Source organism: Malaclemys terrapin, chromosome 25, assembly GCF_027887155.1.
Source record: "Malaclemys terrapin pileata isolate rMalTer1 chromosome 25, rMalTer1.hap1, whole genome shotgun sequence".
In the NCBI taxonomy this organism is placed as follows: Eukaryota; Metazoa; Chordata; order Testudines; family Emydidae; genus Malaclemys; species Malaclemys terrapin.
Window position 1 is genome coordinate 11,355,218 of NC_071529.1, and position 18,190 is coordinate 11,373,407.

Sequence of the window (18,190 nt, forward strand, 5' to 3'; positions counted from 1 at the left end):
CCCCTGGCCATCAGTATAATTGTTCAGACGAGCCCGGGTTGAAAGATAAGAATAAACACACACAATTAATACTCAGCGTAGCCCACTTATGATCAAAAGAATTCTCTCCCCTGTCTGAGAATGCTCGTAAGCCGTGAGTATTTCAGAGTCAGCTTCTATAGTGTGTTCCCCCCCCCTTTTTTTTTTCCACACTGCTCCATCTGTAAATGAACAAACATCTTGATTTTATAGCCCTTTGCTTTGTAAAACTGAGAAATGGAGGGGTGGGGGATACGCTGGATGCCTAAATAAGACTTTAATTCCAAATTCATTTACGCTATAGCGATGAAGTTGTCACAAACCATAATGCAGTATTTAATTAAAATAACAGAAGTATATCTAGATATGTCCTGGGGTAGCTATCACCAAATTATAGCCTATGCCATCCGTATTGTATTTATGAACCAGCAGCTTCGAAGGTGCAACTGAGCTGATACAGAAGAGTAAACATTTGCACCATTGTTCTCACAAAAGCTGCCTTTTTCTTGCTTTAGTTCCCCCTCGCACTTTCCCCCTTTTTTGATTCCTCACTAGTTCACCAAGATCATCTTTATTTCAACTGTGTGTGTGGGGGGGGGGTCGTCCCAGTGTTTTTGATCCCTAACTCCTGGTCTTCAACTATTGACCTCCAAACTCCTGTCGCTCTGAAATCCCCTCCCGTCTGTTGTCATGGAAAGAGTTGTGAGCCCGGTGTCCGAATAGAAAATCTCAGGCAGAACTTGGATGTGGGATTCCAAGAGGGTAGGAAAGGAATACGTTTTTGAAAGCCACTTTCGCATGCGTGCTTTTGTCCCATCTCCTACAGAGGCATAAAATGCACAGACTTGGCAGAATTCAAGTTTTCCTTTTCCTTTTTCACTTATTTTGACAGATAATTGCAATGTTTCTTTTTAAGCACTGTTTTCAGTTTGGGTCGGGTTTTTCCCCCCAATTTTCACAGTTACAGGAAATTCTGGGGGAGGTCCGACGGTTATTTAATGACCATAGATGTTGGGATTAAAAAAGTGAAAGCTTTATAACCATTAGCACACCAATTGTCAACATCAGACGTCCAACTAGACAAAGTAAATAGCCTTGAATCAAACTGTAATATGTTCTCATTCGGCCCTTTTTTGTATATTTCGTTGGTGCTATTTTTTTCCCATCGGATTGTGTGTGTACGGTGAAATTCACGTTTACCAACATTTACCACTAATAATCTCATCCTTCCAACCCTAACTGCGAAAAGTATCTCCTACGCACTGCTCTCTATCTGTATGTGTGTGCACATACACACTTGACAAACATCTCTCTTTCCTACACCAACACATTTTCTGGAGTCCCGTTCACCTCCTCGTCTGCAAAATGATGTTTAGCTTAAGGTCCCAAATTAAAAGGAAATAAACGGCCATCATAAAATGACCCTGGGAACTGAGGGAAATGTTCCCATTTGTTCCTGGTCTTTGTACTTTTCAGCTGCTCAAACCACATGTGACTAAAACAGGGGCCCTTTTCAAGTTCCTGAAAGCTAAACTTCTAGACCCAATTCCCCCTGTAGCATCATTTCTATCTCATTCAGTTTCCCAGTCCCCAGCTTCCTTTATAAATTCTCCATCCCTCTCCCTTCTAGGATCAGTAATTACAGGTAGTGCCTTATCTCCTCTTTTTCTTCCTTTTTTTTTTTCCCCCACCCAGTCTGATAAGATGATCAGAAGAGTTATGAACGAAACAGAAATAATTGCAGTGACCTTTTGAAAGGAAGGGGCCCTGGGGGTTACCTTATAAAGATATTTTGATAGCACTGATCTTCTAATGGGTGCTTTCTTCTTTTTCCCCACCCTCCCCTTTCCTTTTTTTCAGCCGGGGGAATCTGAAATAAATGGATCCTTTTACACACACACACACACACAATTATTTCAAGCCGTCTTCACAGGTCACGCACAAAGTTTAACTCCGGTGACTGCTCATTTTCATCAGGCCCCAGTGTTCGGGACTTTCAAGCGGAATCTAATTGGCAGCAGAACAGTTTGAGGAAATCGAGTGTGCAGTAAAGCAAATAAAAATCTCTCCCTTTATTATTTTTTTTTTCCCTCGTGGGGAGGGGAGACTAGAAGTGGGGGAAAGGTGGAAGGGGAACCAACCGCTCCGGCCTGGCTTCCCTCCCAACTTTACCGTGAAAGTTACACCTACAGCTAAGAAGTTTGGCCGTGAAAAATGGTCATTTTGTTTCCCCTGCTCAAAGCACGTTATTAAAATGCTAATTTAAAAGAAAAAGGAGTTAAATATCTAGCAATGGTGCCGTCTAATTGCAGCCATAATGAGCTCTCTAAATGTGAGTGCCCCTGACACACGGAGCATAAACAGCCAGCAAACAGATCATTAGTACCCGCGTTCATTTATTCTGGCGACCTTACTATGACCCCACCGAGGGTAGGGTAAAGAGCAGGTGGATCCGGCTGTGACACCCCCCTCGGGGGATCCAGGAAATGAAGCTATAAGCAGCTGCCATGGCAACACCTATGTGTGCAGATGATGTAACACCGGCGGGCTGGAGGCTCCACAATTGGGACGCCTTGTCCACCCCGCTCCCCTCCTTTGCCAGCGAACGGGGCCGAGCGTGCCATTATTCCGCTCTTTGAATGCGCAGAGTAGCTCAAAGGGATCCCGATTTCTTTTCCCAGCCGGAGGCAGGTTTGAGGTACGGGGGGGGGGGCTAACGCAGAATGGGACCTCGTGTGCACACGCGTGGCCCCAGCTCCATGAGCCAGGGGCACCAAGCACTTCCGGCAGATGTTGAGTGCCCCCAGTTTCACCCCATTTTCAGAGGGAGGCCAGCCCCCCCCCCCCCCCCCGGTGAGCACAGGTGAGGGGCCTAAGCTTGCGGGGTACTGAGCTCTCTCTAGGCTTTGGTGGGAAGTCGAAGGAGATAGGCATCTCTCAGGATCAGGCCTCGAGCGAGCCCCCTGCATCCAGCTGCTCCCCACCTGATATGGAAGTGATGGGTGTGTTTTAAAAAAAAAAAAAAGTCGATTGTCTCATATTTCGTCTTTCTTCCGCCGTGCACTGTGCATGCATTATGTAAATAAACCTCAGCTCCCCCCAGGTATGGGGAGGGTTGGGATCATTCACGTTTTACAAGACAGGGGAAACCGAGGCACGCAACTCTGTGCCATAGCCGGGAGTGGAACCCAGGCGTCCTGACTCTTAGCTGTAACCACCAGACCGTGCGTCCTCCCAGCACCTGGCTTGGTACCCGAGAGCCCTGACTCCCAGTCCCCGGTGCTTTTCACCGCTCTAGGCGGGCGTTCTCTGCCCAAGGGGTCAGGCCTGCAGGCGCTGGTGGAGTCCACTGCGAGCAGGATTGGGCCCGAACGAAAGCCGGGGCCTGAACGTGAGCGGCCGGGCAGGAGATTAATAAAAACAATTCTTCGGAAATGATTTTCCTCCATCCCAGCCTGTTTGGTTCTAAACAGTCTCACTAATCACCTTCCAGCAAAAGCACAATAACTTTTTTTTTTTCCAAGGGGCATGGAAAGACTGTCCCTGGAAATTATTTTGAAATAAAAAATAGCCCAAGCAACACCCTGTCTCTCCCCCCACCATACCCCTGTTCTTCGGGGGGGCCCCCCCACCCCGGTGCACTTTAGATGAACCTGTGATATTGTAGCAATGGCCCTTGAAGTGCAGTGGGGAGGTGATTTAGGAGAATATTAAAGGCGATGTGGAGATTCGAAGGCAGCTCTCTCAGGGAGTGCTGGAGAAATACGCAGCACAGATGGGCTAAGCAGATTAAACATTTCCGTCACATTGTTTCCAAATTGTGTTGCTGTGCCTGAGGGTTGGTGCTGCGGTCAGAGCGCGGCAGAATGGTGCAAAGCTGTGAGCCGCGTGCTTTATGGAATAAATATTAATACCGCAGTTTCACATGATCTCACAATCCCATCAGCTTGAAAATGGGGCAGCCGCGGTGGTCTCCAAATTCAGCAGTCCGCCCCCCTCCCCCCTTTTCTTTTTCCTCTTGCAAATGAATGTACCTCTCCCTCCCTCTTCTTCGGTGTGCGCCCCCTGCCTCAATTACAGAGCTGCTTTGCAAGTCTTTCCTGCATCTAGCTGTCTGTCTGAGCTAGCGGGGGTCCTACACAGCGCCCCGTGTCACGCTCTCCATGGGCCTCCTAAAATAGCGCTCGCTTGCCGATCCGGATTGCGCCTGCACCTGTGTAAATGCAGAGTCACTCCTTTGCTTTCCACAGAGTCGCTCTGGATTGACACCACGGTACCGGGGAGCAGTGTTTTACCCTGGCAGACGACACCCCACCCCTGCCGCTTGCATACGCACAGAGACCACGAGCTCATTTGATTCCCAGTCAGGCAATGTCCTTGGGCCTTGTGCACCATCTCTGACTCTGGGCCAAATTCATCTGTGGTGCAAGTCCGGGGCCCGTGCCAAGGATGAACCTAGTTTATTGTGGCAGGCCATCGAAATGGATGGCGTTGCGCAGATGATTTTCTTTTAAGTTACCTGCAAAATCCTGACCTCCTCCTGCAGCCAAAGCTCCCCGGGGGGGAAGTCATTGGGAGTAAGCATGTTATTGCACACACAGCAGTAACAGCATGTGCACGGACCTGGACAGGGGCCAGTCCCTTCCTAAGTTCTGCTGGTGCTGTCCAGCATGAACCAGGCTAAACCCATTCTCCCCAAATGGCGGCTTTGCTCAAGTGGGGATGGCCACGTTTCATTCGACGCCCTCACTTGCTACTTCCCGTATTTCCTACGCTCCGACCGGCCATCCCTTGGCTTGTCCCATCCGCTTGTGTTCTTAGGCCTGTCCACCTCCCGTCTTGCAGGAACCCATTTAACAAGTTCCTGGCGAGAGCAAATAAATAATCGTTGGGGGCAAATTTAATCATTCATTTTTATTGTGATTTATCTGAAGAGAGGTTGAATAATAAACGAGGAAGGGGGGAGGAGAACAGGATGGTTCGCTGGGAGCCGAAGTATCGTGGAAGCCGCCTCCATACCCAATAAAAATCCCCCATGCTGGGAAAACATAGGTGAGTGCTTCCAAATAAACGAGGTCTCTGAGCAGTGACTGTGCGTCTTCCGCTGGCTTCAAGTTTTGAATTCCCTGAGGGGGGAAGGTAAATTTTAAATTTCAGAGCTAGCTTCAGCTCGGAGCCAGTTTTCTAGATCAACAGATATATAGCTGACCTGGTATAAAACTCCCGGTGTCAGCTGACCCTCTAACAGCACAGGGCATGCCTCACCTATGAATTAGGATCCTCCATTTGACTAACAATAATGTATGACACACACACACTGATAATGGGGCCAAGCAATCATAAACCGATAAGTCCCTGATTGATTGGCTTTTCCTTGGGCATCCATCAAAGCGTCATTGATCTTCTGTGCGAAGGGGGGCTGATGGATTGTGTTCCTGAAGGAGGCACGGGTTGTTTACGAGGACGGGCAGAAAGCGCACGGATGTTGGCCAGGGCCAGAAGCCGGAGTAAATATTGTCGGCTCTGCTTTTGGTAGAAGGAAAGGAAAGGAAAGGAAACGCACGTATTTCGGGTGTGGGGGGAGAACGCTCACTCCGGAGGAGCAGTTGCTGTCTTTGCAGCAATGTTAATATCATGCTAGTGTTCCCCTGATGACCATGCGGCCTAGGAGGGGATGCAGCCCCGGTTTCAGGGTCCAAGCAACAGGCTTGTGGTTAAAAGCACCGGCCTGAGAGACAGGAGATGAAGGTACCGTTCCCTGCCTGTCAAAGAGGGATAACAGCTCTGCCGTTCTCCAGCAACTGTTTCTTGCTATGTATCCATGCAGCACCCAGCACCACAGAGCCGTCCTCTTGCCATACAAATAAGTTCTCTTTCCACGCCAGGAGCAGAAGACCCCGCCAGGGGTGGGACCAGATGTGTGGGGAAGCCCATTAGCCAGGATGGGTAAGGAATGGTGTCCCTAGCCTCTGTTTGTCAGAGGGAGGAGATGGATGGCAGGAGAGAGATCACTGTTAGAAGCAACAGAGGGTCTTGTGGCACCTTTCAGACTAACACGGCTACCCCTTTGATACTTGATCACTGTTAGGTTCACTCCCTCTGGGGCACCTGGCATTGGCCACTGTCGGAAGACAGGATACTTGGCTGGATGGACCTTTGGTCTGACCCAGTATGGCCGTTCTTATGGCTCAATGAACCAGGGGCTTCGTTTTCCTCTTGCCCCCTGGTTCTGGGGCCCTGCAGGGTGGGGATGGGGAACCATTAGCACGCGACCTGGAATTAAATTAACATAGGAGGCTGGAAAACCCCAACAGGTCTTTGCCTGAACTTTCAAAGGCAAAAGCCAGCTCCTCCGCTGCCATCGGTCGTCGAAGCCCCACTGAAGTCAACAAGGCTACGCCGATTTCCAGCCGCTGAGAATCTGGCCCGGCCATCTCGTCTGTTCCCAGGACAGGGCTGGTCATTCCAGGTCACGGCTAAGCTGCCTTGGAAGAGATCACACAAATAGGAAGCAGCGGGGGCGGCTGGAAATTAAAATGCAGCAATCATGTAGCAGGGGGGCTCCAATCTCTTTTTTTCCAGGCTTATGAGGAGAAGCCTGCTGCTTCCCTCCCCCGACACCTATTGGCAGGGCATTTGCAGCCCCAGGGAGGGATTCAAGGCCCTGTGACAGGCGGCTCGCTAAGGAGGGCCGTGATGTTCGCGCGGCCATAAATGGCACCAGGGAACCCACTGGAGGCTGATTCAAACTGTGAAATATTCCCTGTGCTGGTGGCCGGGGCGCATTTTCGGTTATAGAATTGGCTGTTCCTTTTACGGCGGGGGGTGCGTGCGTGTGTGTGTTTGTTCTCCCCTTGCTGCTGGAGATTAGCAGCATAAATCCTTTTACGGCCCCGTGCGCAAACCCGCTGGCTGCCGGTTAGTGGAACGAGCGTCTGTTTCGGGTGCGCTTGTCACTGCCGGTCGCCGGGAGGAAATGCAGAGAGCGCTGGGGCCAGTGGAGTGGGCCGTCCCGCTGGGAGCGGATCTCTGAGTTTGAGGGAGGAGGTCTCGGGGCGGAGAGCAGAACTGGGGCCTCCTGGCGTGCCGAACAGGTGTTTTTTGTTACCTGTGTGCATCGAGCATAATGCAAGGGGTTGGTGGCAGAGTCTCCTCTTTCACTGGGATAAATCAGAAGTGACGTGTAAAACAACGGGATTAAACTGGTGCAAGTAAGAGGAGGATCGGGGCGGGGAGGGGGAGGATGTTGACTCCCTGGGTTGTAAAGCAACCTGGACTCAGTCGCTGACCGTGGCCAGGTCACTGCCTCCTCCGTTGCCTCAGTTGCCGCATCTGTACAATGGGGATACACGAGGCTATGCAAAGCGCTTGGAGATCCTCCGGCCAGGTGCACGGTGGTGTTGAGCCGCAGGTGCGTATCGCCCTGCAGGGAGTGTGCGTGTCAGACCCCAACAGGCACCTGTTCACCACCTTCTCAAAGCAATGAACGTCCAGATGATTGTCTCAGCTAAATTCTTTCTCCCCACCCACCCACTCCCCGTCCCAATCTGTAAAAGCCCTGCTGGAAGCTGATGAGGTAGATTCCAGGGAAACAGTCCTCCATCGCTCTCCTCCCTTGCCCCGGAAAAACCCAGCTGCTCAGCACCCCCTAAACCCAGGCGTCAGCATCTTAGCAAATTAGCACCTCCAGACGAGAACAGGGTTCGCTCGGTGCCGGGCTTTGGCTTGCTGTGCCAGTGCACTCCTCGTTTTAATAGTTTAATAAAAATTAGCATAATTAACAAACATCTGTATGATCCAGAGTGGTGCAATTTGGCACTCGGAAACGAGGACTTAAACATTATTGCCGGGAGTTTAATGTTGTTTTAATTCTTCTTGGCACGGTGCAGTGGAATAAACGTTTGGTGCCGATAGTTCTCGACTGGCTCTCATTTGCATTTTCCTCCCTTTGATTATGAGCAATTGCCAGCGCCCCGGCAATTCATCAAAGCCGAAATGATTTGAAAATACCTCGTGGTGTTCGGGCTGCGGTGGGCAGAGGAGGGCTGGATTGCTCCATTCCTGCGTTGGACGGCTTGCTGACCCACCGCCCACCCCTTCCAGCCAAAGGTCTCCTGGGTGGGTTAGTTTCCTCCTGCTGCGAGTGCAGATCCCGTTCATTTCCGCACTAAGGCAGCTACTTGTGCAAAGCTTTCTTTGCTCCTCTTTTGCTGCGGGATTTTCCTTCCTGTTTCGAGAGGGTTGCAATGCGGCCGGGGGCGGGCGGGTCTTTCATCACTCTGGGACCCGGCAGCTTGGCAGGTCTGCTTGGCTCAAAGATTCTGCAGCGTCTGCTGCCACTCGGCGCCCTGGTGAGCGCATCGCTTGCTGAAGGCAGCCACCCTGACAGGTGTTTGCTCCTGTCTTGCACTCGCAGCTGGGAAGCAGCGTGGTCCGTGGGTTAGCCTGGGGTTGGGGAAGCCGGACTCTGGCTCCACTGAGAGCATCATCTGGCGGGAGGGCTGGGTTCGGTCTCTCATCGTGTGGCCCTACCCCCAACCGTGGCGCTTCTGTGCCTCCGTTTCCCCATCTGTAAAATAGAGACTTAATTCATGCTGTGCAGAGGATCGGCACCAGGGCGTCAGCACCCCAGCCAACCTCTAGCCAAAGGGTTTAGGAGGAAACGTTCCATGTGAAAATTTATCCCACGTGGAAACAACCTGCTGCTGCACCTTCCTTTGAAACAGCTGGGGCTGGTGGCTGTCGGTGAAAGCACACCGGAGGAGTTGGGCCATGGGTGTGATCCGGGGGGGGGGCATTCCTCTGCGTCTGTGCACTGCTTATATCCTGCCAACGCCTTGAAAATAGTCCCTACGTGGAATTTAGGGGTTTCCTAGACCTTCTGCTCAGAGGCGCTGACTTTCTGATTTGCCGGGGGGGGGGTTGACCCCTGCTCCACCCGTAGCCCCCAAGGCCCCACCTCTGCCCCCTCCCCCGAGCGCCCTCTGCCCTCGCTCCGCCCCCTCTCCCCCCGCGCCTCCTGCATGCCGCTGAACAGATGATCCTCGGCAGGCAGGAGGTGCTGGAGGAAGGGGGAGCAGCGGATCAACTATTTTTTAGAGCACCCACGGAGTCCGCGCCTATGCTTGTGCTGCCCCTCTGTACAAGGGCGAGTGTCACCCTCCTGTTTGCAACGTGCTGGGAGCTGCTGGCCTGGAGAGCCCGACCTCACTGAATGGCATTCTTAGTTTCTTCTTGATTTATTTCATGCTTCAGGGCTCCAGCCGCTCGCCTGTTGGGGTCAGGAAGGATCGCCTCCTTCCCCATCTATTTTTTGGGAGGGTGGTTCTGTCTCCTTCCTCTGAAGCATCACAGATTGCCCACAGCTGGAGGTGGGACACTGGAGGGGTGGGCCGGGATTCTGGGTTGGCGTTCCCTCTCTCAGGTGCTTGGGTGGTGGGTCTTGCTTGCATGCTCAGGGTCTAACTGATCACCATAGGTGGGGCTGGGAAGAAATTTCCCCCCAGGTCAGAGTGGTAGGGATCTTGTGGGAAGAGAGGGGGTTGCCTTCCTCTGCAGCGTATGGGTGTGGGTCACTTGCCAGGATCATGTGGGCATGGTTCACTAATTGGTGCTCTACCAGCGCATTGATGGCACCTTGGTCTCTCCTGTTCTCTGCCTGTGGCACGCGAGAATTTGGGCTCCTGAGGACTTGTAATACTTTGGTCTAATTCTGGCTACTGGCCTTAGTCGGTGATACCTGTGTAAATTTGGCTGGAAGTGATTTGCCCAGGGAATCTGTGGCAGTCAGGAATGGAACCCAGGGGGCCTGTCTAGTGATTTAACAGTAACTCCCATCCTCTCTATCTAAGATCCTAGAATCGTAGGACTTCGAAGGGACCTCGAGACGTCTTCTCAAGGCAGGACTAAGTTATCTAGTCCAGGATGTCCAAGGTTGGGCCCTTTCTTGCTTTGTTTTCTCAGGAGTACAACATGTATGGCTGGTGGATCGGCGAACTGAACAGCGAGGTGGGGATCGTCCCAAAGGAATACCTCACAGCCGCCTACGAACTGGAGGGAAGATGATCCAATGGGTAAGAGGCACAGCCGCTGCTTGGTGATTAACTCTTCACACTTCTTCAGAGATGGCGCGCGCACACCCCCCCTCGCTGATAACAAAACTGTCTTGCCAGGAGGTCTGAGATGTCTCGGCTGGGGCTGGGACAGTCCCGGGGTATGTTTTTAAGCTTTTGTGAAGATGGACATGGAGAAACCTGGGAGGGTTTTGCCTTTGGCTCCATCTTCTGGTCTTCACCTTACACTGGAGCAAAGGAGGCAGGGAGGTGGGAGGAATTAGCCGTTGACCTTCAAGGCGTGAGGGCGGCGGGTTAGAGCCCAGGACTGGGGAATCAAGGCTTCTGCATTCCCCTCCCAGCTTTTCTGTGACCCTGGGCAGGCGTCTGAAGTGAGTCCAGCTGTGACCATGAGCCAGGGGCTTTGCAATGGAAATGTCCCTGACTTGGAGATCCCTGTGTGAAGCGCAGAAAAGGGTCGTTACCTTCGGGTCGGATGGAGCTAACAGCACCCCAGAAGATTGTGTTTCCAGAAAACATTGTCTCTCGGTGGTAGTCATAATAATACTCGGCAGAGCATTGGCTATAGATCACTTTTTCACTTTTCTCAAAGCCCTGTAGAGAGGTGGGGAAACTGAGGCACAGAGCTGGCCGATCACGTGCCAAGTCAGCTCCAGAACTGGGAATAGAACCCAGGAGTCCTGACTCCCAATCACCTGCGCTAACCAGTGGCCCACACCGCCTCTTGCTGCATCAACTGAAGTCACCTCCTCCCATGCCGTGAGTCGCTGGGTGTGCTCCAGACAGGTTGCTTGTGCCCTGGTCACATCCTTTTTCATCTTCTCTTCGCCAATATTCACTCCTGTATCTTTCCTCCTAGACTCCCTGGTGCCTCTCTCCCCGACATACTGGACAGCTGCCCCCACCTTGGGGTCCTCTCCCCTGCTGCCCCTCGGGCACCTATGGAAACCTTCTCCACCTCCACGTGAAGAGACTCACCTCCCAACACCCACGTGGCTGCTGTTTCACAGAGCATCCTGTTCGTCCCCGAGCCAATTACCAAGCTAACGCACACACCCTTCCAGATTCCGTAATATCGGCCTCATTCCCCACTTGATTCGGAATGACACGTGGCTTTGTACGTGGCTCTTACCCCAGCTGACGAGACGCCTGAGCAATCGGCCAACGTAGGGGCCACTTTTGTTTTCTTTTGTGAGCCGGGGGGAAGACCCAGAATAAAGAGATTCTCTTTTCGTTCTCATGGTTTCCGGCAGCGTCTCAGCGTCCCTGTAGGCTCACTCCCTGGCTCGCTCTGCGGCTGGATTCGGCGATCAGGGAGGAGAGACGGGCGTGTGCCAGGAGAGGACACAACGCTAGAACTGGCCTTCCCTCTCCGACCCTGGTAGACTCCCGGGCCACAAACCAATTCTGGCCCGTGACCAGCCTCTTCTGATAGGAGCTCCATCAGCTCCGCTGTGGGGCTGGGAGGACACGCTCTGTGTGCTGCCCTATCTCTGGGGATCAACAGAGAACTTCAGCCTCCACGACTGGCCAGCCCAGAAGTCGGATGGGTTGGCATCTTTCCATCAATGTGGGACGGGGGGGGGGGGGGGGGGGGGAAATAAAGAGAGAGGCTGTGTCCCCCATGTGCCACTAGGTGGTGGTAGCTATCTGTTCGCCACAGCATCAGGCCAAAGGGAAAAAAGCCATCAGCCTTCCTGAAATTAACTCCCACATTACAGCACATGGCCGGGGTGTGTTGATTCTCCGAGCCAGCTATCTAGGGTGACCAAATGTCCTGATTTTATAGGGACAGTCTTGATTTTTGGATCTTTTTCTTTAACAGGCTCCTTTTACCCCCCCACCCCCTGTCCCGATTTTTCACACTTGCTGTCTGGTCACCCTACAGCTACCATTACTGGCAGGACCGATCCTTTTTAGTGCAGTATTGTCCGTTTTCAGCCCATCACTTAAGTGTGTGCTCAGACTTAAGCAGGTGTTTTAAGGGCCTTCCTGATTCCGGGGCTCAGTTTCTCCAGGAAAGTCTCCGCTAGGTGGCTACACGCCTTTGAGGACTGGGGCTAAGCAGAGACAGAGCCACACCGCGATTCTGTGGGGGATTGCCAGTGCCCTCAGAAGCTCAGGGAGGAAGGCTGGAGTGGGGGCAGCTGGTTTGTTGGTAGGCAGCCTTTTCCCGGGCCAATTGCACATCAATTTCCATTTGTCTTCCCTTGAGACCGTCACTCGATGCGCTGGGATACTACAGAGAACCCCCTCCTGCCAGAACGGGGCCCCCTCCGGCTCCACTCCTGTCTTGCTAAGACACTCTCAGCTTCAGCACAGACACAGAGGTTGGGCCACACCCGGCTGCAGTTCACTGAAACTGAGATGCCCTCAGCTCAGGGGCTTAACAGAGACTTTCCCAGGCCCAGTGTTCAGTCCTTCTGGGCAATTTGCAACTTGTGCAGTTTTAGCTTCTTCTGATCTTTATTCTTACTTATTTTGCTTCCTTTTCTGTCCCTGCTTCCCTTACCCAAAATAAGCAAACAGAAAATAAGAAACCAGTAACCACTTCGTCTGTTTTCCAGCCACCACACTTAAAACCACTACCAGTATCTCAAATCAATCAGCTGTGCACAGATCCTGCTCGACTACGTCACTGTGACGGGCCTCTGGTTCCAGCCCTTGCTGCTAGCAGGTAGAAGGCTGAGCGCTTTCCCCGCTGTGGAAGGGGCTGGGGCCTGAACCGGTCCCCTGCCGCCTTGTGGAACATTGCTAGCCCATAGCAAAGCACCTGGAAGCCTTTCCCGCCCACCTGCTGTTGGACTCGGAGCAGGGAAGAGCCTTGACAGCTCCAATTAGTTTTGCTGCTCCACTAGCAATGGTGCCAAGACAGCTCACCTGCGAGCGATGCACGGAGGGGGGAGGGAAGCAGCTGCAGCTGGGCAAGCGGAAGGGCCTCGGAGCTGTCAGATGTCCCCCTCCCTTCCCAGCTGGGCTCCTTGTAGCTCATGGTGCAGATGCCAGCTTTTGCCGCAACATGCAAGGCCAAACACCAGCCCCTTTGCGAGCTGGAGGCGTGATCTGGGCCCGGCCTCCCTGCATCCCGTCTCCGGCCCTCCAACCCGGGCAGCCCCCCCAGGTCTCCCACGGCTCCCGCCAGGCCTCGGCTCAGACACACATGGGAGAGGGATGTGGTTGTGGCCAAAACCCAGGAGAGCTGGGTCTGGAGCAACGCCCTGCCTGCTGCATGGGCCAGTGGGACTCAGCAACGCTGGGAACGAGTGATGGGTGAGAGGAGGCTAGTGAACAGCAGACGTAGCAAGAGTCCAAAAACCAGCCAACGCCAGAAATGGCTTCGTCGGAGGCAACCAGGGCTGAAATGCTCTGAGCGAGTTAGCAGGAGCAGGCGTAAAGGCTGGCGGAGCGGGGCTCTGGGCAAGGTAAGGACCTGAGAGCCCAGAGCCACGGGTTCCGTTCCTTGCTCTACCAAGACACGCTATGTCCTTGGGCAAGTTGCTTAAGCCCAGATCAAAGGTATTTAGGCACCTATCTCCTGTTGGAATCAGTGGGAGTTAGGCCCCTTCGAGGCTCTGGGCCTCTCGGGGTCCAAGGTGAGCGTTCCTGCCTTGGGCAGAGGTTGCTGGCTTGGGGGGGGGTGGGGTTAGGCCTCCCCAGAGGTTCCTTGCCATTGACTGATCTCTCCTGGGTTGTTTGCAATGTGCATTGGGCTCCTCATCGGCCTGTTCCTGATCACCCGCGCTATGATCCCCTGGAAACTACGCGCCCTAAGTAGATGTGGGACCACGGCCCGCTGGGGGTTGAGATCCAGGGGGTGCAAGGAGCTGTTTCCGAGCCGGGCCCTGACTCAGAGCCCAGTGCAAGGACCGTCCCTACTTCGGTCCCCAGCAATGCTTCACGCAGCCCTGCCGGCTTCCCTAACTTATGCCATTGCGAGTTCGTCAGGGCAGGGACCCGCTTTTTGTGCAGTGTCCGTGCAGCACCTAGCACCCTGCTGCAAGCCTGGGGCTGGTAGATGCTACAGTAATGTAAATAATAATAATATGGGTCCTTATGGCCACTGGGGCATGGGAAGGCCCCTGCCACGCCCCCTCCTGCTCCTGGTAAGATGGAGCAGCACCCAAGTGGTTAACGTGATTGGAAGGGTTGGCGTTAAGGCGCCGGCTGGCTGGTGGTACAAACCCGGCCGGCTGCAAGGCAAAGAGCGAGTCGCTCACGGGAGGGGGCGATGGAGGATGAATCCGTCGCTGCACCTGAATTTGGAGTCGGGGATTTGTGGTCTGGGCAGAGCGCCCCAGTGCAGCAAAGCGCCACGCCTGGGAGGCAGAGTCCAGTCCGGCCCTGCCTAGGTCAGCTACAATGGCGGCTTTCTTCCATCTTTTAGCAGCTGAAGGAGGCCAGGGAGCTGGTTGCTGCGGGTTAGGGAACGAGGCACCTGGCCGGGTTATTACCAGGATTGGAGCTCGTCCCTCTGCTGGGACCGGATTGTAATTACAGTAATTTTCTAAGCGTGCTCTGCACAATGAGTGTTTAATCAGGGCCTGACTGCCTGCATCTCCCAGCCCTCATCACTCACTGGGAGGGCTCTTAAAGAGACAAGTTCCCCCCCCCACCCCCTCCTTCAGCCCGTTGAACAGCTGTCCTGTAATTGGTAGCCATATTTGAGCCTCCTGGCATGCAGCAGGGTGCAGCGATTCTGCTGCAGTGCTGGCCTCTCTCCCCGCTGGCAGGAGGCCGCGTGATGCTCTAAGGGGGAGGCTGCAGCGCGGCAGGGCCCCAGAGGCTGAGAGGGGCGCAGGGGGTGGGGGAATTGGGCCTGCTGGTGAGCTGATGCTTGGCACGGTAGCTGGTTTCCTTTGAAAAAAACACCCACCCCGATCTCTGCCCCTGGAGGCTGAGGAGACATCTGCCTGGGTCTGCAGGCAGCCCACAACAGTCACTCTGCAGCAGGTGTGCACAGCCTCATTCAGCTCAGTGGGGTGTTAACTCTGAAGCCTAATGGCAACGACTTTACATTTCTGTTAACGCTTTCACTGAGCAAAGCAAACACAGGGGCAGCGCTGGGCTTGTGGGTTGAGCAGGAGTGACTATCGCTCCCCCCCATCCCCTGCAGTGGGGTTATCTGACAGGGCACCTGCCCCACGGAGCACCAGCTACTGTACTGAGGGCCTGATCCTGCTCTCAGTGCAGCCCGGGAGTGGGGTGGGGTGCAGGGGAGAGACAGGAAAATGAAAGAGTAGTGATACAGGGCAGACAGAATAGGGGCATGGGAAAGCAGGATTCCTGGGGTCTGTTGCCATTACCCCATGTCCCTTCCCTTCTCGTGCCACAGTTTGTCTGTCTGGCCAAGGGGTGTAAAGCCCTTGGGCCGCCCCAATAAAGCTCTCGGCGAACCTCAGGGGAGAGTGGAGGATGCTTACAAATCCATAGCCGTCCCTAGGGTAGGCCTATTTGTCTCTTCCTAGGGCCAGCAAGGACAGCACTTTCCAATACCTGCACCATCAGCACAGCCACCTCTGGGGTACTAGGACAATCTTCGCTAGCAGTAGAGGGCCTATGGCATGCAGCAGTTCTGAGTCCAGCGGTGACACAGCTGCTAATCAGCTGGTGGCAGCATGAGGCCTAACTCCAGCCCTGCCCAAGGTGAAAGGTGGGCTCTGAGTGGCAGGGGCTGGCCCTGAAAGCTGGGCGCTTCCCCCAGGCTGGAGAGCAGGGACAGAGACCCCCCTTCTCTTATCTTACCCTTTGTTGGGGGAAGGGGGACTTTATCAGCTGTGCGCTCCAGGTGTCTGGACTTTGAGGGGCAGGAGGCCCTGCTCCCTCCATCGCCAGCAGCGGGCGGGACGGGAGCCGGCAACGTTCTCAGTGCTCAGTCCTCGGGCTGGGGAGTCCTCTGTACAACCAGGGTTTGGGTTTAGGCAGCAGCAGCTTCCCAGTCGGCAGGTTAAACGCCAGCACCGGAGGAGGCAGGTGGCTTAGTCTGGTGGAGGGAGCTGGCTCCAGCCTGTCATTCTGATCAGTCAGTGCCAGGGGGTGGGGGGCTCCTCCCTCTCTCCATTTGAGCTGGCTGGGTGGTACATGTGCTACAATTTGTTTGCACGGACTTGAGAGACAGCCAGGCCTCCTTCGGGGAGCTGGAAAGGATGAGCCTGGATGGCTTCCAGCGCTTGGATGGCTTCCAGGCAGAGGCTGGGATGATGCCAGGCTTTGGGGGAAGTCATCTCGAGAAGGCCTCAGCCACATGGCAAGAGAAAGGTTACCTTGAGCTGCTCTGCGTGCCTGTCACATACCTGCCCTCAGTTCGGTGGCAGGCAGCAAACAGGGACTAGGGCGCGGGAGCCAGGCCTGCCGGCTGCTGGACGGAAGCAGTTCGCTCCCAGCACAGCGCCTGCCTGCAGCCCCCTCTCAGCTGGCTGGTTCCACATGAATCCACAGCTGCCCCGGCAGCCCCTTGCTTACTGGGTGTGTGGCGGGCACACGCCTTGCTTTTACCCACCCCAGCGTCCATGCCACGGGCAGCAGCAAAATTACTTTCCCTATTAAAGAGAAACTCAGAGGGCTGAGAGCTGGGGTCTAAACGATCCTCCCGCAGGAGCGCAGCCAGCAGCAAAGAGCGGTTACGGAGGAGGGAAGGGCGTTCCCCATTTCCTGCACCGCTAACGCCCTGACTTTCAAAGGCGCTGAGCACCCACTGCCCAGAGTGGAAGCTGGGGGTTCCCGGTGGTTCTGCTAAGCAGCGTTCAATACTTCTACAAGCCCCTCCCCGGTGAAAGGGAACAGAACCTACACCTCCCCGTGATCAGAGCGGCGTCTCCCCGCCTAGCGGCGTCGTAAGCAGCCTTCTGGAGCAGTACCGGAGCCCAGCTACCGCTCTGGAAAAGATCAGTGTTGTAATACCCCCCTTTAACCCCCAGTAGCTTTCATCGCCGTGAAGCCCCTGTGCTCTCACGTTAATCTGACAACGCCACTCGGCCTGAGTCAGTTCCGGTTTGGTCAGGCCCAGCCGACAGTAGCGGGATTTTGTGCCCAGCCTCCTTGGAAAAGTGAGTAGACCATGGGTCCGGGTTGATACGTTTGCCTGCCCCTGCGATGCAGCCAGCGCTGGGGGGAGGCACCGGTTAAGTAGCAGCCGGGATTGACACACTGGAGAGCTTGCTCAGGTGGCTTTCCCCTTTCCCCATGGTCCTTGTGTCGCGTTCCAGCCAGCAGTTGCCTGGGTTGGTGCCCGGAGGTAGGTGGAGCTGGCGCCCGGAGGTAGGTGGAGCTGGCGCTCTGAGCTGCAGCCCCCAGAATGCGACATACAGCAAGAGGATGGTGGGGAACGGCCTTTCCGTGCCCACATGCTAGCAGGGAGGGGAACTGCCCCAGGAAGGCGTTTAGGAGACCACTGCAGTATGTTTACCCAGCAAGCTTGGTAAGCAGGGTGGTTGCAGAGAGGAGCGAGAGCTGCTGCAGCCAAGCCGGCGTTGAAGGGAAAACCCCAGGGCAGGCAGCGGTCTCCCAGCAGGGCAGCCCGTGCCAGAGCCTGCCGCATGCTGTGATTCCGCGAGCCTGGCTTCAGCGCCAACGCTGCTCAGCCCAATGGGGGCCCGGCTCACCCATGGGTGCAGCCCACATGCCTCTAGGTGCGTGCCAAGCCTCCGCTGAGGGGGGAGAGCAGGGACAGCCCCTGCCTGGCAGTTTGGCTGCAGCGCCGACCCCACCAGCTCCTGGCTGGAAGTTTCTAGATCAGCGCTGCCAGCACAGCTGGCCTCACAGCTGCACCATTTGGAGCTGTGCTCTCATGAATATTCATGAGGCAGCCCCAACCAATCGGCAGAGCAGCTACCATTAGCGAGCAGCTGTCAGGTTTTTTAAATGAACTTCTTTTGACATTTTAGATTTTCCTCTGTAGGCTTCATTCCCCCCTCCCCCCCCCAATCGTGCGAGGCAGAGAACACGCCCATGTGAAGGGGTGGGGGGGAGGAGAGGAAAAACCTCATCACAAGCACCTGGGGAAATCGACCGACACCCAACTTGATTTTCACAGCCAGGCCCTGCAACCGCCACATCGTGACAGTCCATGAAACTGAGCAAGGTATGGCGTAATCTACCAACCC

General features: G+C 54.6%; 1 protein-coding gene across 2 annotated transcripts in view; it reads left to right on the plus strand.

The window, feature by feature from the left end:
• SKAP1 (src kinase associated phosphoprotein 1) overlaps positions 1–11,328 on the plus strand; it is a 235,089-nt gene extending 223,761 nt beyond the window's left edge. For both annotated transcript variants that reach the window (XM_054014447.1, XM_054014448.1), the window contains 2 exons: positions 9,982–10,091; positions 10,951–11,328. In XM_054014447.1, coding sequence (XP_053870422.1) covers positions 9,982–10,083 — 102 coding nt within the window. In that variant the 3' untranslated portion in view covers positions 10,084–10,091; positions 10,951–11,328. The remainder of the gene's footprint in view (positions 1–9,981; positions 10,092–10,950) is intronic.
• The last annotated feature ends 6,862 nt before the right edge of the window (positions 11,329–18,190 follow it).